General features: G+C 56.4%; 2 protein-coding genes across 4 annotated transcripts in view; both read right to left on the bottom strand.

Annotated features, from left to right (window-relative positions):
• The window catches only part of NHERF1 (NHERF family PDZ scaffold protein 1), a 16856-nt gene extending 6134 nt beyond the window's left edge, over positions 1-10722 (bottom strand). The window contains exon 1 of the mRNA XM_019644357.1: positions 10015-10722. Within this exon, the coding sequence (XP_019499902.1) occupies positions 10015-10476 (462 nt within the window). The 5' untranslated portion in view covers positions 10477-10722. The remainder of the gene's footprint in view (positions 1-10014) is intronic.
• Positions 10723-11712: 990 nt separating this feature from the next.
• The window catches only part of RAB37 (RAB37, member RAS oncogene family), a 50598-nt gene continuing 42876 nt past the window's right edge, over positions 11713-19434 (bottom strand). For 2 of the 3 annotated variants that reach the window (XM_019644360.1, XM_019644361.1), the window contains 8 exons: positions 17183-17293; positions 16107-16148; positions 15542-15608; positions 15401-15453; positions 14375-14440; positions 13713-13769; positions 13559-13635; positions 11713-13378 (listed from right to left, as the gene is read on the bottom strand). In XM_019644360.1, the coding sequence (XP_019499905.1) occupies positions 13273-13378; positions 13559-13635; positions 13713-13769; positions 14375-14440; positions 15401-15453; positions 15542-15608; positions 16107-16148; positions 17183-17293 (579 nt within the window). In that variant the 3' untranslated portion in view covers positions 11713-13272. The remainder of the gene's footprint in view (positions 13379-13558; positions 13636-13712; positions 13770-14374; positions 14441-15400; positions 15454-15541; positions 15609-16106; positions 16149-17182; positions 17294-19434) is intronic. The other variant, XM_019644362.1, reaches the window with a different exon arrangement.

The following is a 19434-nucleotide window of genomic DNA, read 5'->3' as shown; positions in this document are numbered from 1 at the left end:
TGACACATGTGACAGGGGAACCCAGCCCTTTGTACCTCATTCTCTGCAACAAGGAGGCAAAGGCAGGTGTTTACTGAAAGCTGTTCAGCATGTTTACAGTAAAGCCCTTCCTCACCCACACGGCTCCTGTCTCACCAAGACAAGTGGCCCAGTCCAAGGGAGCCAACGGCCGGGGGTGGGGACACAGTGACCACAGATCAGGGGGTGGCGCAGCCGGGGGCCCCGGACAAGACAGGGACAAGACTGGTCCAGCTGAGGGCAACGGCAGCAACAGAACCCCAGAGATCCTGTAGGTCCCCAAGCAGCCGGAATGGGGAAGAGGCCATGAAAAGCAGGGCCCGGCTAAAGGAAGCCTAGTGTGGCTGCAGCTGTGGCCTGGACAAGGTGACCTATCGAAAGGGCACAGGCAGATGTCTCTCGAGCACTCCGACACTTAGCTGAAATGTTTTTTTACCAAACGTTTGGTCCAATTTGGCAGCTGAGCTTAGAAGCTGCAGCCGTAAAGACATGTGGACAGGATGGAGTGAGGACGTGTGAGCAGGCAAGAAACCGAAACTTGGACCAGAAACCCGAGCACCAGGACTAACTTGGGGTCCCTCTCCCCCTCCTCCCAGGCCTGGGGCAGGGCCGCAGCAGGGAGCTTTTGCTTGCAGACAACGGGCCAAGGCCTGACCCAGGTTCCAGGTTCCCCACTCTGTGACCCGGGGCAGTCATTTCCTTCTCAGAGCCTCAGGTTCCTTCTTTATAGACGTTCGGAGTGTCACCTGCCTCCCAGGGTTGCTGTGAGGCAGTGAGATAATTAACATACGAGAGAACACTTGACAGTTACCAAACCCCTAGGTATATGTCGACTTTCCCACTGTTGTGAATACTAATGAACAGTCAAACGAAAGTGAGATTCTGGGGGCTTAGGGTGGGGTGCCAGGTTGCTGTGAACCCCCAGTCCCCAGTTGGGCGTGGAGAAGGCAGGGATGGGTGGGGAAGGAGAGAAGGGTTCACAGGCCGCCTGCCCCAACTTGCCAGTCCCAGGAGGATGTGCCATCTGCAGCGAGCCTCAGTCCCCACCCCTCCCCTCTTGGGGGTGGCCAGAGGGTGACTGCTTTCCTTTAAGCACCGGGGGCGGATCTTTCTGTGTTTCAGGATGTTGATGGGGGGTGTGCAGAGGCCAAGACAGGAAGGAGGGGTGACGGTTGGGCCTGTGGGTACCCTCATCTGGGCTAGAGGCCCCAGGCACCCCCCTTTTCCCAAGTTCGCCTCATCCCCCCCGCCTTTTCCTCACGGCAGGGCCCACACCAGCAGGCTCCGCTGATGCCTGCTTATCCGGGGCAGCCACAGCCTTGTGGGATCTTGTTCCTGGGAGTGAGTGAGGCTCTTCTCCCCTCAAGCTAATCCCTCCACAAAGCTGCCAGCCCTGCCCTCCCCCGGCCTGAAGCAGAGCCGAGCCGAAGCGAGCAGGAACAGGTCTGACCAGCTGCCACCACCAGGGCAGGCTCAGCTTTCTGCCCCAACCAGGCTGAGCTCCACTGGCCCTGAGAAAGCGGGGAGGGTGAATCCAGGGAAGGATGGGGGCAGCTCTGATGTCTCTGCTTCTCCCCGCTTCCTCGCCCTCCAAAGAGCCTTCCCATAGCAACTTGGCTAGTGCTGGTCATCCCCCGCCCCCCCATCTTCAAGATGCGGAAACTGAGACTCAAGACGTTATGCGCACTGCCTGATGTCACCCAGCTTACAGTGGAGGAGGAGCCGGAACTCCAACCTTGTCTCGGACTTGGAGCCCGTGTTCCTTCCACCATCCGTGGGCTGGCCCTTAAGGACCAAGTGCAGACTGGGAGGGGGCACACTTGGAGCTGAGGCCTCCGCGGGAGTCACTCACTGGGGTGGCTCCCCCGGAGGCACCTGCAAGTCTCTGTGGGACGTGCTCGGGAGCTGATGAAACCACAGCCTTCCTTCCGGGGGCTCAAAAGGCCTCTTGCAGCCAGACCTACAGCCTGAGCTCGGGACAGGCGACGAGGCAGAGGGCAGGCCTGGGCTGCTCTCCTGGCTGGCAGGGCTGCCCCGTGAGGCCCACCTTCAGGGCCAGGTCTCCATGCTGCCAGCTTCCCTTACTGATCCTCAGCACGTTTCACCCCGGGACCACTTCCCCGGTGAGCTGTCATTAAAGCTGGAAGGCCTGCTTTGAGTCTTGTCCCCCTCTGCCAGCATCAAGCCTGGAGGATGGGAGCAATGGGGGGACCCAGCCTGAGGGGCTCAGGGACCTGCTGCCCCCTTCCCCCTGTACTGGGACCTGGCCCATTGCCCTCTGGGGGGATGGCTGGGCAGGGAGACGGAAGTCCCACGTAGTTTTCTGAAGTGTTGAGATACCTACAGAGCCCCATCTAGCTCCCTCCTTTCCAAGACCCTGGAGACCCCCTCCCTTGCCACAGTAAGGGGTGGGGGCATCCCATTCTTCCAGGGACACCAGCCTTGTTTCTCCCTCTCCCTCCCCCAGCTGTCTCCAGGAGGTGTCATTCCAGCTGCTGAGTCAGCTCACCCCATCCTGGGTGGAGGCTAGTGCTGACAGGAGGAGTCCCTGGGGGGCAGCCTCCCTGGGGATCTGTGGGGCTGGCCCAGCACTGAAGATGGGGAGGGGTCAGGCACCTAGCTAGCCTGAGCTTGACCACCATTGCTCCTGGGCCTGTACCCCCAGAGCTGGGACACAGCCTGGTGTGTGGCCCCCTGAGGTCCAGGGGGAGCCTACTGCCTCAGTGCGAGAGGCGTCCAGAGCTGCCTGGGGGGAGAGGGTGACTTCAAGGGGAACATGTTCTCAGAGTGTTCAGAGCCTCAGGTGGGACTCCCAGTGATGACAGCTCCCAAGTACAAATCAGGATCTGCTCAGTGAGGAGATGGCAGAGACTTGAAAGTGAGAGGAAGGAACACAAGGGAATGGTGGCCAATGGGCAGCGCAAACGGGCCGGGGCAGCTGGGAGCTGGATGGGTCTGAGCGTCTCACTTCGAGAAAATGCCAGACCCAGTTTCTGGGAAAGACCCAGCCAGGAGAGCTGCCTCCAGCCTCTTGTGGGCACTCTCAGGTTCTCGGGCTGTTCCAAATCCTATCCCAGGACTGATGTGGCTGCCTCCCTCCATTGCCTCCTCTCCCCCCAGGGAGTCCAGCTCCACCCCAAGTGGCCGCCCAGTCACCTCCACCCACGCAGCCCAGGGAGCGGACGGCGGGCACGGAATTCAATAGGCACCACCAGCAGCCACCTGGAAAGCTGGGGAAAGTCGATACCATAATCCCAGGGACTGTCTCTGGGGAACAGGCCCAGGGCCGCTCCCTGCTCCTCCTCTGGGAGGGCAGCTGGGGGTGCCAACGCCCCACTGGGCCTGGCCCCTCCCTGGCCAGTGCCCTGGTGAGGAGCCTATAGAGAACATCCTGGCTGCTTCCCGCAAAGGGCAGGCTGGAGGAGGCGGAGACCACCAGGGTGGCCAGGGGAACAATAGAGGTGACCTCACCGTCCCAAACTGCCCTTCCCCCAGCCCAGCCCAGCTAAGGGCTCTTGTTTATGCACCTAAGAATGGTTCCCTGCTGCACCATACAGGGGAAACAGCCCCAATAACAGGGTGGGAAAGAAGGAGATGGGAGAGGTAGGGACAGGGGCCCTGGCAGTTCTGGTGGGGTGGGGTAGCGGGCAGGCTCGGGAAAGGAACCATGGCTGCTCTGGAAGGCAGCTCAGTCGGTTCCACGAGACTCTGGAGACACAGGCTTGGGTCTGGTGCCAGCTCTTCAAGGAAGCCAGGATGGAGAGCTGGCCCAGCCTGGGGTGACGTGTGACTGGGCAACATGGGGGCATTGTCCTTAGGGCAGGCTGGGAAGTGATCAGGAGCTCGGACCACTGGCCAGCAACCACGGCTCCAGACTGAAGGGGTCCTCTCACCCCTCACCCAAGGGGGGGCAGTGACCCATGCCCTACCGCCCCGATGTGCTCCGTTTCTCCTTCCAGGACCCCCCCCCCCAGGTCTGTGCAGGCTGAGGAATGTCAGCCGCCTCCCTCTGCTCCTAGCCTTTGATCTTGGACCTCCTGTTTCTCAGTGGGAAAGCACTTTGCAGCAGCCCAGCAGGGTGGGATCCAGGAGGGAGACATAAGCTGAAGTGGGGGCTGTGTCTCCAACCCCCAACAGCAGGAGGCCTGCGCCAGATCCCTGCGCTGGCTCTTTTCTCCCAGTGCTGCCCAGAGACCCACCTGAGGGAGTTTGGCTCTGGTCTCCCCAGGGTTGGGCAAGGCTGAGATGGAGCAGGCCGGTACGTGGGCTGCTGCCTGGCTGGCCACCATCCAGGCTGGCCACCCCATGCTCGCCTGCGCAGCAAGCACTCCACCATCAGCCCTCCTCACCCCTCACCCTCCTCCCAGAAGTTGCTGGATTTTACTCCCCTGGGCTGTCCCAAGAGGCTACTTGTAAGGACCTTCAGGGAGCTTGTGAAATTGGGGCTCTATTGAAATAACAAACAGCAGCTACTGTTTACTGAGCACTTACTATGTGCCAAGCACTGCACTAGGGCTTTAGGTGTATTTTCTTGTTAAAACGCAATTATAACCCTGTGAGGAAGGTATGATTGCCCTCATTTCACGGATGAAGAAACTTCACCTTCAAATAGAGCACAAAAATCGCTCAAGGACGCACAGCTGATAGGAGAAGGCAGGCTCCTAACTTGTATCTAGACCAGCCATCCAATGGAAATATAATACCAGTCATGCAGGTGTTAAAGAAAACCACGGGTCCAAAATGGTGTCGCTCGTGCTACTAGCCCATGATACCAAACCTGGATGCAACACCTTATCTAACTGTAGTTTCAACCTTTCCAAGAGATATAATTTTAATCAACCAGTCTGGAATTTTCTGGTCAAGCACCAGCAAGGTAATCTGTCACCTGGGCCCCCCTCTCTCCATCCCCCCCATAGAAAGAAGAAGCAATCTACATCCTAAAAACCCTTCCCAAAGAAAAGATGTCAGGCCCCCAAATGATCTTGTCTTTTCTTTGATCAATAGCTCCCTTGCTAACCCCCTTCTTCCCATAAAAATCTTCCATTTTGTACAATGCTTTGGAGCTCTCCTCTGGCTGCTTGGATGGGATGCTGCCAGTTCATGAATCACTGAATAAAGCCAATTAGATCTTCAAATTTACTTGGTTGAATTTTGTTTTTTAACATAGGTAATGAAAAATTTTCTAGCAGCTACATGAAAAGGAAACAAGAGAAATGAATCATAATATCTTATTTTACACAATATATCCAAAATATTATCATTGACATGTAATCCATTTAAAAAGTTACTAATGGACTATTTTACATCTTTTTATTTGTGCCAGGTCTTCAAAATCTGGTGTGCATTTAACTCTTACAGCGCGTCTCAACTTGGACTTGTGCACAGTTTAGGTACTAGGAGCTACACGTGGCGAGTGGCTGTGGCGACGGGTTGAGTAGGTCCCAGAGGTCTGTCTCTCAACCATCAGGCTGTCAGCCCCAGACACTCTTCTAAATCCCCCGCCCATGACCTTCTAACAGGGCACCGGGAGAAGTCGGAGCTCAATCACACAGCAGAGAGCAGCACTTGACCCTGGACCTCAGAGAATGTGTATCACTTATCCTTTTCTAGGGCACAGGAACCTAGACATTGTTCTACCCCTAGGGATGGGGAATGAAAGGCCAGGGCCAACAGTCAAGGTCCACCTCCAGGTAGGCCCTTTGTGCTACAGGGTAACCTAAAGATAGCAAGGGCGAGTTCTCAGGGCCTGCGGGTGGGGGTAGATTTGGTCCCCAGACTCCCCATCCAGCCCATCACAGGAGAAGGGATGGGCCAGGAGCCTGCTTCCTCTGGGCTGAGGTCTTCCATCAGGTACTTGAAGGATGCCACTGGGAACAAGAGCACCTGGGAGTCTCGGCCCCAAGGGCTCAGCTACCTGGACCTTTGCCGGGAATTTATGCCACTGTGATGGGCAGACACCCAGTTGGAGAGTCAGGCCCCCGAGCACAATCCAACTGTGTGGCCAAATGGATGTGCAAACAGACACTGGAGTCAGAGTGAGCTGGGTTCCAAGACACACCCCTGAAGGTAAGAACCGGGGACTACACTAAGGGAGAAAAAGACCCCCATACGTGGCTTAAGAGGAGGAACCCACACACACAAGAGCGCACACGCCCTGTCCATTTCAAATCCAACATCCTGCAGCTCAAATCCTGTCCGTCCTCCCAGAAATGGGGAAGAGGCTGGGAGTCTGCCAGCTCACGGTGCCCACCAACCCACCTTGTTACCTGGGGTGCCTGTACCATCTTTGCCTCTGGGATCAGGGTCAGGTCTGGCGGAACCCACACCAAGCTGAACACTTACACCCCCCCCCCACAATCATCTCATCGACTCCCCCCACCAACCCTGCAGGATAGGTGCTGGTGTCCCCATTTCACAGAGGCAGAAGCTGAGGCTTGCAGGGAACAATGAACAATTGGGGGTCCACAGCCAGCCAGCTGGCAGAGCTGGGATTCACATGTTGATCTGGCTCACCCCTAAGCCCAGACTTTTGGCTTTCTAATTTTAAAATGGAAGCTGCCAGTAGGCAAGAAAAAGGTGTGGGTAGGTTCTGTCTGGAATTCCGGTCTCTGGGTGTGCTTGAGGCGTAAACAGGTCCAGGTGTGCTGGACTGAGGTGATTTAGGACAAAGGTCCCTGGTAGCTATTATGCATCATTTCAAAAACTATGGATTGAGCCCCTCCCTACTCTGTGCCAGGCACAGTGCTGGGGATATAAACACAAATAGGCCACAGTTGTTGCCCTGGGGACCTCACCGTGCAGTGATGGACATCATAAACAGATGATTCAAATACTGTGTGTTCAGAGCACTAAAAGGTGTAAGGACAGGGAGCAGGAGGCGGAGGCGAGGAAAGGCTCCTTGGGAGGTGAGGTCTTGAAGAGTGTGCCCAGTGGAGAGGGGGGCTGAACGGTTCCCAGGCTGAGGGAGGTCAGGTGTGCAGGTTCAAAGACTGAGTGAGCATGGTGTGCTAGAGGGGAATTGGGACCCTCGGTGTGGTGGAGTAGACACAAGAAGAATGGTGGGGAGAGGAGGCTGCCCGCTAGTGAAGGGCTGTGGAACATATGATCCTTCAACAATAGTGACCCCTGATCGAGCACGTGCTCCGTGCCAGGCGTGGCCACAGCTGCACCTGCCTAAGGAGGGAGGCAGATTCAGGGCTAGTTGCCCCATGGATGGGCGTGTAACAATCACTGAAATATTTCATTCAAATACTGGGCACTTACTAAGTACCAGGCACCGAGCTTTGCAGATATCCTCCTGTAATCCCGATAAACCCACCAGGCAGCTGCTATGGCTCCCAACTTACACAAGAGGAAATAGAGGCTTAGAGAGGTTAAGAAACTTGGCTCAAGGTGGCCCAGCTAGTACAGCTGAGCTGGCTTAGGGCTGCCCAGCCACCACTGTGGGCCCATGTGCTGAGCACCAAGCTCAAGGGTTTAGGTCCCATCCTGTGACTGACCGGTTGTGAGCCGGGGTGCTGCTGCTCTTCTCCCCCCACGGGTGTGGAGGTGGGGAAAGACATCAACAAAGGTGGCAGAGCTGGAAGTACACCTCCACTTCCTCCTAGACCAGCACTACAGGCACCCTTCACCCTCTGCCCTATATCGTCCTCCCAGGCTGGTCTTCCCAGTGAGCTGTCACCTGCCACCCACAATCTGCATAGCACTTTCCCACATAACACCTTTTTCACTTATGAGAACTAATGAAGATACCTTAACGGAACCCACTTTGCAAACAAATTCAGGCTAAAACTAACTAGTAAACTTCAAAGTGCTTTACATAGGAGCTGCCTTTTAAGAAAAACAACAACACGATATTAACACTTTTTTTGTGTGCAATGTCACCTGCATGCCCACCATACTTGAATTCATGGCAATTTCCTACTAGAGGGATGTAACAGTCCTGACTGGCTATGTATAAGGCTAAAGGCAGTAGGTGGCTGCACAGAGCTGGGATTCAAATGCCTGGAAGTAAAGAAACGCAATTCAGTGTTCCCTAGGGGCGCGAGTACTTCCTGTTATCTATAAAATTCTAAAGAAGGCGGATATCACTGTCCTCCCAAGATCCCCTTTTTACAGATGGGAGAACCAAGGCCCAAAGAAGTTCTGTGATTTGCTTGTTGACCTGAAACCCCAAGAGGCCTGGTGACTGGGTCCCTGGGACAGGGGGACTGGGTAGGAGTGGTTCCACTCCCTTCTCCTGGCCTAACAAAGGACATAAACACAAATGCAGGTATCACACCACCACCTAGGGGAATGATTCTGTGCTCATCCTGACAGCAGGAAGCCAAGTGCCGCTGCCCTTTCAGATGGGGGGTGGCGCATGTGCTAGGTCCCTCCGTCCTCCACCCCGCACCCCCCCACCCCCAGGCCCTCTGGCATCCAGCAGCAAAACCAAAAGGGCAAAGGGAGGAGCTGAACATGATGCAACTGCTGGGGGAGGGGGTATGCTGCTTGTGTGAGTGCCAAAGTTCAAAAAAAAAAAGGAATGGCAAATCGATGCCCTCAGCACAAAGTTCAAACTGTATTTCTGCTTGAGACCGGAGGTCACGGTTCCAACTCCCTAGTCTCTGACCCCTGGCCAGGATGCTCTGGCCCTTGCCCCACCCTTGCCAATGCCGGCTTGGCAGTGGCAGGAAGTGGGAGCCTGGAGGCTCTGGCATTCTGGGCACCCAGCTCTGGCTGGACAGGGCTCCTAGTGACCTCACTTCCTTTACTTCCACCGAACCAGTTGGTCCTCTCGGGCTCCACCTTCTACCTTAATGCTGAACTGTCTAGGGGAGGCTCCTGCTGGCACCACAGACACCTGCGCCACACACTGCCACCAGGTGGAGAGCTGGTGCAAGCCATATAGGCCCTGCTCCCTACAGTCTGCACCCTGAGACCTCCCGCTTCACTCTCTGGGGACAGGAGGCTTAGCACAACCCATTTTGCCAATGCCCCTCCTGCAGCTGACCCGAACTGGGATCGTTTTGGGAAAAACCAAACATGGGCAAAAAGCAACCAGCCTGCTTGGTTGTCTGGACTGGAGTGAGGCAGCGACGCCAGGGCAAGACCACCTGCCCACAGCGTATTCAACTGGCTCCTACATAGCTGAGTGCCTGGGGCCACACCCCCCCTTCCTTCCCCTCAGCCACCTTTCTCCTCCTTCAAGATCCTCCCTCCCCCGCCGACACGAGCTTACTCTTCACATTCCTGAGAATCATAAATCCTCCCGGGCGGCAGAGCCGCTGCTACCATCACCCCCGAGAGGCCTCCGCACCTCCTCCCTGTACCCCACCCCCCACATCGCCCTGAGACGGTGGGGCGTCCTTTCTCTTTCTTAGAACTCACACCGGACTTCAGGAAGAGGATGAAGTCCAGCCGGGCTGAGGCTGAAGTTAAAGACACGCACACCGCGGGGCTGGAGCGGAAAGCCCTGCCCGCGACCCCTGTCCTCCCAGCGCCAGGACTCCGCACAGAAAAGGAGTTGTTATTCCTGTAGCTTTTTGAAGTCAGGGCCGCACTCGCTTTACCCCAGCTTCTGTTACCACCCACAGGGACCGTGGAGGAAGCTGGCAACTCTGGGGAGGCTGGAAGTGGGGTGGCCGAGGAGCTGGCCCCGAGAGGGGCGGGATTAGAGGGTTCCGAAAAAACGTGAGCAAGACACCACCAACAGAGCCGAGGAAACGGGGACTGGATTTCGTTGAGTCGCCCTCCCTCACCCCCACTCCCAACGGACAAGGGGTGCAGGTGGCAAAGAAGCTCAGAGTCCAAGAGAATCTGGAGAGGGGGTGGGTCGTGGGACGCAGCCCCAAGCCTGTAACTGCCGGTGAGCCCGGGAGGCGGGCGGAAGCTGTCTCCCCCTCGAGGATCGAGTTTCAGAAAGACAAGGCGGGCGCGGGGCGCCTGGGTCTCTCCCCGATCCTTCCCTCCCACCCCGTTCCAGCCTCGCCGCCGGGCCCCGCCCGCACTTACCCGCTCGGGATGGCTCTTCTCGGCTTCACGCGGTTCCCGCGCGGAGGCCTGCGACTCCTGTTCGCCTCCAGCCTCCTGGGCCTCGGCGGCGGCCGGAGGTTCGGCCTGCGCGGGCCCTTCCTGGCCGCACAGTAGCTCCTCCCGGACCTGGACGCCCAGCTTCTGCAGCCGCTCGTCGGTCTCGGGATCGACCACCAGCAGACGCACCGCGTTGAGTGCGGCGCGGATGCGGCTCACCACTTGCTGGTGGGTCTCCTTCTCCACGTTCTCGCCGTTCACCTCCACCAGCCGGTCTCCCGCCAGCAGCCCCGCCCTCTCGGCCGGCGAGCCAGGTTCTACCAGCCGGATGAACTGGCCCACCTTGCCCTTCTCCCCATGCAGATGGAAGCCATAGCCGTTCGGACCCTTCTCCAAGCAGCAGAGCCGGGGCAGGGGCGTCCCGGCCGCCGCGTCAGAGCTCATCTCGCCCTGTGACGGCTCAGCGGCGCGACGCGGGGTCTGATAGGGGGGCCGGAGACTGGACGGTCCACCCCTTTTCCCAGCCCTGCGGACTCAGAGGCTGGAGGGAGCGCTGCCACAAATCCCCGCGCCGGCAGAACGAGCAGGTGTCCCGCGAACCGCAGCGAGAGGAGCCGAAGCAAGAGCGCGCGGACCAATCCCCGCCCGGCGCGGCGTCTGAGCGTTCCAGAACCCGCCCCGGCCCCTTATCTAGGGGGCGGGGCCGCTCCGAGGGTGTGGACCACCTCGGACTAATCAGGGACCACTGGCAGGGGGCGCTCTGGCCGGGTGAACGTCGCCGTCCAATGGGAACGCGCAGGGGCGGGGCCCTGAGCTCGGCCTGGCGCCCCGCGGCGGGAGAAGAAAGGGCTCAGGAAGTGGAAGTGTTTGTTACCAAGTGGCCGGAGTTGAGGCGGGGGGGCGGGGCGAGTTCCAGGTACTGGGCTCTCGGGCCCGCAGGCTGGGTTCTGATTTCCCCTCACCTATGGCGGAGATTGAGGCGAGCTAACCCGTGGGTAAAGGACCCTAAAGTTTCAACAGCCTTTAGCCAAAACCTTGTGTGCAGCTCCGGGGCGAGGGTAGGGGGCGAACGTTGCCGGGGAAACCGCTCCCGCTCCGGGGCTGCGAGGTTCCAGCAGTCTTACGAATAAGACTGAGGTCTACCTCGGACCCAACAGAGTTCTTTGAATAACGACGTTTTCCCGTTTGTGGAGTCATTTTGTGCTGTCTCAGGACCTGTTTACGGGAGGGGGGGGGCGTGCTCTGACCCTCACTGGGACAGTGTGAGGGCTCAGCAGAGAGCCCGAGGCTTCGCAGGGTCTGCCCACTGAAGACAGCCACCTAGGGCAATGGCGTCAGCGTCTGGCTAGAGAGCTGGGGTGAGGAGAGGCAGAACACAGTCAGGTAACCAATCTCTGGGTACAGTCTACAGGGAAAGGAGCCCTGGCTTCCTTCAATAGAGCAAGAAAAAAATGAATAGGACCTTAAGATAAAAAAGCCTCTTGAAGCTCCTTACAGATGAGAGGTTGATCACAGAGTCTGAGGGGCAGTCTGTTACGGGTGAGGTGACCAGCTGGGAACACTGAAGGATGAGGTCGAATGATTTTGGCAGTCAATGACAGTTCCTCCAACATGCACTAACAATCCTTTCAACATGATCCTCCCTCCCATGTGCATCTCAAAGAAGCAGTGGACAGGGTGTACTTTCCAAAACACTGCAGTTTAATTCTGAAGAGCACAAATGCGAGAGGCCCAGAGCAGCCTATGTGATTGGATCCCCTGCCTCCGGCAAGGTCAGGCTCCTCCTTGCTCTGCCTGAGAGAGGAGAGGCCTCGGAGAGCTTCCTTATCAGGCCCAAGTTGGAGCTGCTGACTCTGCTCAGACAGCAAGATTTCTGCCTTGAAAGCAAAGGCAGTGGCCTCAGAAATGTGCAGTGCAGACCTTTCTTGCTCCTTTCCCCACCCCCTAGCCTGGAGAGCTGGAGTGCAAGTGCCTCTAGGTCCTAACATGCGTGTCTCCTGTCCCCTTCTGGTCACTGGGATCAGGGTTTTGGGAGACATGTGACCTTGGCCCCATGAAAACTCCCCGCTGCCCCTCTCCTCACCCGTTTTACCCACATGACCTTGTTTTGCACACATCACGTTGGTTTATCCAGAAATGGGTGACCTCTCATTCCCTAACTTGGCTCAGTAGGAGGGGAGATAAAGCAACTTGGGCCCTGGTGTGTCGCAGAAGAAAAGGGTGGTGGTGGTCAGGAGAGAGGCAGCACTTGATTTAGGGGAATACATGTGGGGTGCGGTTTGCTTCCCACCGGCTCCAAGAGTCAGAGGTCTTTCTTTATCTGGCACGTCAGCTTCTTGAAAAAGTAGCCTATGGGCTGCATATGTGCCAAAGGGTTGGGACAAGAATAACCTTTCCCTTGCTGTGACCTTAGGTGTCTAGGGGCATAGACAGGAACACAGGTAAGACCAGGGATTAAGGAAGGAGGGGCTCCCCTGGATCTGAGGGCCAGAGAATGGGAACTGAATGTTTGCAGGTATCTCAATGTGCTTGTGGGCGGAAGGAAAAGAGATACACCTCCTGGGGGGGAGGGGTGGGAATGCTAGTAAGGCCAGAGGTAGCCAAACAGACAGACCAAATCTCAGCTACTCCTCTCTCCCTGTCCCTGGGAGCTGGGCCCCAGCCCAATCTCCACATTCCTTATCTTCCGTGATAAGAGATAAGCTTTGGTCTAGCTCCCAGCACAAGAGCCCATCTTATTAGGGAAGATTGTCCCGGGGGAGCTAGAGAATGAAGGCTGGGGTCTGCTCAGCCTCTCTCCAGCTGCAGTGAGGGTGGGAACAGGGTCACAGCCTGCCTTCATGCCCCAGAAGTGCATCAGTGCCCCCTGGCAGTCAACTGGAGCAATACCACCCTCATCATGGCTAGATGGGAGGCCTAGCACCCCTGAAGTCCTAGGATATACTAGAAGGCAAAAGGGCTACCAGGTCCCTATCTCGGTTTTCTGGTGCCTTCTCTTTTTTTTTTTTTGTATTAAATGATTTCTCATTAAAATGAAATATAAATATTTTACCCTCCCTGGGGATGCAGAGAAGCTACAGGAACTAGGGTAGGGGTAGGAGTACAGCCCCCTCTTGGGAAGTGGCTGTGCCCTGGGTCCCCCAACTCTCTCCCCATTGGCTCAGCTGCTCAGAACCAATCCGATCTGGGGGAGCAGGCTGTATCCTCGTGGGCTTCTGGAATCTCTCCACCCCTTGGGGTTCACAAGAAGGAGCAGCAGTTGGGGCGCTTCTTCTGGGACTCCACATAGTCTCGGATCTGGAAGCTGGGTTCATCAGCCTGCTGCCTCGCTCTGTATTTCAGCTCCCTTGAAGAGGAAGATGCAACAGGCTGGGCAGGGAGTGAGGAGCTGAGCATCTCCCCCGCTCCCGTGGCCCAGGGCAAATAGACCTCAACATGCAGAATGCAGTTGGGGGCTGGGCCAGGGGCCAGGCCCTGCTGGGTGCCACCCTGCCCTGCACAGTCCCCTTCCCTGCTCCGCTCTCACTTGGCAATGGCCAGAAAGGCTAACTCCACATTCATGCCCGTCTTGGCGCTGGTCTCCATGAAGGGAACTCCATACTCCTGCCAGGGAGAGAGTGTCCTCAGGGCCAGCCTCTGGCTGTCCCCACCCCTCACCCTGCCCACAGGCAGTCACTTACCCTGGCCAGCGTCTCTCCGTCCTCTGAACGTATCACCCTTTCACTGCTCACATCTGCCTGTCAAGCCCAGGTGGGTCACTCTGGAGACCGATGCCTTGACCCCAGTTGGCCCCTCTCCTGCCCCTGCCTGCGGTCCCAACTTTTGCCCCAGGAGCAGGCACTGCCCCGCCCTCTGCTGGTGGCCTGTGGGACTTGCAAGTGGTATGATTGGCCTGGAGCCAGGGCTTCCGCCTAGTTCATGCTGAGTTCCCCAGCTCCCAGTCCTAGATCTCACTTCCACTTGGGGTGGTCGGTAACTCTCCTTGGCAAGGACGTGGTGACCTAGACTCAGAGGGGTGACAGTCGGGGCTAACCCTTTCTAGTCTTAGCTCTGCATCCATGACCCTGGACACTATGAGGTAATAGGGGCTGAGCAGCGGGGTCTCTAAAGTAGCAGCTTGAGCTTTCTCTGCAAGCAGGCATTTCCAAAGCTTTAAGAGGGCAGATGAGATGGGCTGAAGCCACCAGAAAGTCTAACCCCTGAAATGGAGCCTGGAAAGAGTCCTTTGCTGGAAGGATGTCCAGCTAACACTCTGGGCAGTGATGAGGCTGGGCGGAACTAATTCTGTGGCAGTGGGAGAGGAAGTGCAGGGTGAGTTGACCCTTACCATAAAGCCACTTACCTTGTTGCCTAGCAACATGATCACCACATCCCTCTGGGCATACTCATGAATCTCAGTGAGCCAGGCCTGTGGGAGAGGGTGAGCTGAGCCAGGACAAGCTTGAGCATCGGCCACTCTCCCCCTCCCTTTTGCCCTTCCTTCTTCTGCCCTGTTTGATTATCCTGGGCTACTCACTGCCCCCTGAACACGATGCCCTGTGCATTCTCTCATCTGCATGTTTGTTCTTGCCTCTCCAGTCCTGAGGGTCCTCGAACCCTACCTACATAATGCCGCTCCCAGCTCTATGGAATATAGAGATGGCAGAGGCTTTGTTTCATAAATCAGTTGGTAGTCACCAGCAATTTCCTGGAGCACCCTGTTGAAGATTTTAAGGCCACATAAGGGCTCAATGATAAAAAATACTGTGATTGATTAGTGATGTCTGCCATGAGCATGGGATTGGAAGTGGCAGTATGAGTGCCGTGGAGTTCTATCCTCTTTATAAGCTGTTTTATACCTATATGTCTTGTTCCCCAGTTTGCTTGTAAATCCCTTGGGGCCAGGGAGCATGTGAAACCTTTAGAGTGCTGCCCACAGTCAGTGCTTGTATCTGTTGAATTATTATCTCTATTCTCCAATAGTTTGGTTGTAAGGACAGAGCCACTCACTCTATCTGCCTGAGTCACTTCCTTGCAACTTGGGCTGGATGTATGGATAGGATTTTCTGCTTGAGTTCTCCCCGCTTGATCTCTATGGGTAATTGTCCAAGGTGGAGCTGGGTACTTTCTGAACTTTTGTCATGAAATGCCCTCATGAATCACTGTCATGGCTAAGCAGGTGGCAGAAGCACACAACAGCCTCCCTGGCCTCCCTGCTCACGTGTCAATCAAATACGCAGCAGCAGCTTATTACTTCTGAGTCACAGCTCAGGTATTTTTTAGAAGTCAGCAGTGTTCCATGGCCGACTCCCTTCCCACAAAGCAGGAGACAGTCCTGAACTTCATAGGCCCTGCCTGACTGCCATGGGTGGTGGGTAGGGGGACCTACCCGGATGTTGTCAAAGGAAGACTTGTTGGTGATGTCATATAGCAGGAGCAAGGCTGCAGGGGGAGAGAGAGATCATGCAAGGGACTTGGTAAATGTCACAAGTGGGCTGGGGAAAGGGGCTGGAATGCGTGGGGCACTTACCCTGGGCATCTCGGTAATAAGCATGGGTGACACTGCGGAACCGCTCCTGCCCTGCGGTGTCCCAGATCTAGGAAGGGATGGACAAATAGTCAGAAGGAGCCAGGGTGCAGGGACTGTGCTGGCAGACGGAACCCATGTTGGGGTGCGGGAGATGTGTAGGAAGGTGAGATATTTCCTTCTCTAGGTTCTCATGGGCTTCTGCACAGCTGACAATGTCCTGGATGGTGGTAGTTACTTTCTCAAGCTCACTTAGTTGTCACCTCTTCCCCAGCCCAGGGGTTGGGGGTGTCCAGCCTCTGAGAGCAGATGAGGCCCGAGAAACTGGAAAGGGGATGGAGGAGCCTAAGCTTGTCTGAAGGCACTTTGAGCTGCCTTTGATAGAAGAGAAAGTGCCTGGGAACTGCTTTTTCTGCAGACATCAAACAAACAAAAGCTGTTTCTTCTCATGGGCCCCACAGGAAGTTACCCCAGGCTGAGGGCAGGGCCGCAGGCCTCCTGTGGTTTGGGTGAGGAGCAAGGGCAGGCCTCTCCATCCTCCCCACTCCCCTGCAGCCTCTGGTCTCACCTGCAGCTTCACCCTCACACCATCCACAGTCACCACCTTGTTCTGAAAGAGAGAAGGGCAGAGGGAAAGGTGGTGCGGGGTGGGGGTGGGCAGGCGAGGCTTCGCTCCTGTGCTCTGCTGACATCCTACCAAGGGGCAAACATCGCTCCCCAGCACTAGAGGAGGTGTGGTGAGCCCCGGGAATGTCTCCAGCCGGATCACCCCAGCTACCCTCGCCTGTGGAGCTCTCTGTTCTGGGCATTCCATCTGCTCTTCTCACATTATGCCAGGGCAAGGGGAGCCTGAGAACCTGCCTGGCTCTCTCCAGGACTCAGCAGGTGGCACAGGGCTGGGCACTGGGGGCCCTGCCCCTTCTTCATTTCTGTCCGCCTTTTTCGGAGCTGGGTCCCATCCTGCAACTGAGCTCTTCAAGGTGAGATGTCCACCAGCACCCGGGGACCTCAGAGATCAGATGTGCAGGGCCACCTTTCCTTTAGCTGCCCACTAATTTTCCCAAGTGAAGCTTTGTTCCCCACCCACTGGGAGGGAGGCATCAAGCCTGATAACTGCCCTCCCCAGCGGCTGCCAGGGCTAGACCCTTATTCTCCTGGACCCTTTGGGTGTACAGTGTTCAGTGTGCTCAGCATCTCTGATGCAGATCTGTAAAGATGGATTCGTCAAGGTGAGAGGAGGGACCCTGGCAAGCTGCTCTTTCCCCCTCTCTCTTCAATCTAGTGCAGTGCTGTGCTTCCTGGGAACTCCAGAAAGACTGGTGGACCTCTGAGGCCTTGCCCAAGGGGCCCAGGTGAGAGGACAATGAGAAAGGGGGCTGAGGGCCAGGAAATCCAGCTCACACATGGGATATGTCTGCCCTGCTGGGGGCAGAACTTTAAGACTCAGTCTCTCACTTATATCCTGTAGCGGGGTGCCCAGACTCCTCTAGCCCTGGCCACCTCTGTGGTCCCTCGGGAGCACCCCTGGTGCCCTCCAGGAAGTGAGCCATAGCTGTCCTGAAGAGCCAAGGTGGGCAAGGAGAGGGCAGTGCCCCTGCCTGACCCCAGCTTGCTGCTGGGAGGCAAAGCCTGCAGCCACCTCACCCTGAAGTCTATGCCGACGGTGGCTATGAAGGTCCCGGACAGGAAGGCCCCGTCTTTGAATTGGATCAGGAAACAGGTTTTCCCAACGCCTGAGTCTCCCAGAAGCATCACCTAGGAGATGGGGGCAGAGGCAGTTAATGGGGAGTTGGGGCAAGTTCCTGGGCTTCCAGGGAGAGAGGCCCTGGGAAGAGAGGCAGAGGGCAAGGGAAAGATACTGACGACACTGAGGGACACCTGCTTCTTTCTGGAAAGCCTGCTGCTGCCTTCATCCTGCCTCTCCACTCCACACTCTCACCTCTCAGGCTCTGCCTGTGACCCTCCTGTCCTTGGCCAATTTCCTGGAAGCCTGAGTTGAGACCTCGGCACCAACAGGTCCCCAGATGTGCTTGGTGGCCCTAGAGAACCACCGCATTTGCGCATCAGACACATTTGCCCCCTGCCACAATGTCTGATTCCCTCCCTCCGTGTGTTCCCTCCGGGCATGTGTGCATGTGTGGGTGGGGCTCTACTACCGGGAAAGGGAGGTGTTAACAACCTGGGACAGGATTTCTCTCCAAGGGAGAGGTCAGCATCTGATGGGGGTGGGCACTGTCATTTGTAAAGGCATATTCTAAAATAACTGTGTTTTGGGTTCTTTTTCACAACACTTATTTGGATGTTTCTAATAACATTTTATGTTTATAAAAAGGTTGCATGAATTAGGGAAAGTTGAAATTTATACTGAGGTGAGGAGAGTTTAGCCTTAAGTGCTTTCAGCAGAAACCTCCCAAGTTGGGCAAATGGCTGCAAATGGGCATCACTGGGTCACTGTAGGGCAGAAAGTGTGTCCTGCCCCTTTATTGCCTGACCAGTCTCGGCTTATCCTCTCTGTGGGGCATGGGGGGGTGGGGGAGGACACCCTTTTGTCCAGTCATTCCTCAATCTTGGAGAACAGAGGTCTAGACCTAATGCTGGAATTTTCCCAACTGGCAGGTTAGATGCTTAATGGTTTGAGCAGGGACTAGGTTTGAGTTATTTTTGAGGCTCTGACCATCACAACGGAGGCCAAAGGCTTTTTCCTGCTGTGCACCTGGGCTATTGGGATTAACTAACTTTGGTAGAGAGGTAGGAGGGCTCAGTAAAAGGTGTATGAAGGCTGGGGCCTTGGCTTATAAATGGCTTATTGGGGGGACTTGGAAAGATTCTCTAAACCATCTGTGACATATTATCACAGTAGCTAGAAGGAAGGAGGGATAATTTCTTTGAGGCCTTTCTAGAGTCAGTTGATGGCTAGGAACAGTAATGTTGGTGTGAACGACCTAAGACTCCAGAAGAGTGGCCCAGGACTGGGTACTGCCTGCCAGTAGCCCCCATCCCCTCTAATCCAGCCCAAGGAGCTCCTGCCAAGCTCCTCCCAGCCTGTCCTGAACTCAGTCTCCTGGGGAAGTCTTGGTGTGCACAGGCTGGTGGAGGCCAGAAGCCAGCTCTCCACAGATGCTGCTTGGCCCAGGGGACAGATGGAGGGCTGGGGACTGGGAGGGCCTGCACTGCTCCCTGGATCCTGGGTCCCAGCCCCCAAGGGGAAGGGAGGGAGGGAGGGTGAGCTCTTGCGTACTTTACAGATCACAGCTGCTTTGAGCAAACGATGCCAGCTACATATACCCAGCCAGGCAAATCCACTAAACACAAACAGCTGCCTAGCCTTGCTACCTCCTAGCAAACAGTCCAGCTGGCTTGTCGGGCAAGGCGGTCAGGTGGTCCCCATGGGCCTAAGGGATGGCCCTCAGCAGCTCCCCTCCCCCTGAAGGCACAGGGGCCCATTTCCTGCTGAGAGCCCACACAGGACGCCTATCTCAACGGCTCTGGGCGGGTGACTTGCAGAGTGGCTTCCCCTAAAACAATGCGGGTAGAGGTGCCAGGCTCCTATCACGAGTGAGCCCCCATGTGTGGGGAGGAAAACAGGCACAGAAAGAGGCAGGTCTCCTTCAAGGCCATGCAGCATGAAACAGGATAGCCCCCTCATTTATCCCCACGCCTAGAGGAAGAGTAGAAGGTCTGGGCTCCCTCAGCACTACTGTCAGAATCTCTGGTAACAGCTTACTCCAAAGGCATGGAGGAAGGGCAGACAGATCAGTGTCCACCTCCACCCTCACCTGCTTCTGTACAGAGCCACCCTGCGAAGGAGCCAGAGAGTGGACTTACACTCTCCCAGGTGGGGGCCTTGTGACTAACCACTGAGATATTTCTCAGGTTCTAAAAATTCCCAGGTGGGC

The sequence above is a fragment of the Hipposideros armiger genome, unplaced genomic scaffold (genome assembly GCF_001890085.2).
Source record: "Hipposideros armiger isolate ML-2016 unplaced genomic scaffold, ASM189008v1 scaffold_87, whole genome shotgun sequence".
In the NCBI taxonomy this organism is placed as follows: domain Eukaryota; kingdom Metazoa; phylum Chordata; class Mammalia; order Chiroptera; family Hipposideridae; genus Hipposideros; species Hipposideros armiger.
This window is presented reverse-complemented; position numbering and strand designations above follow the sequence as displayed.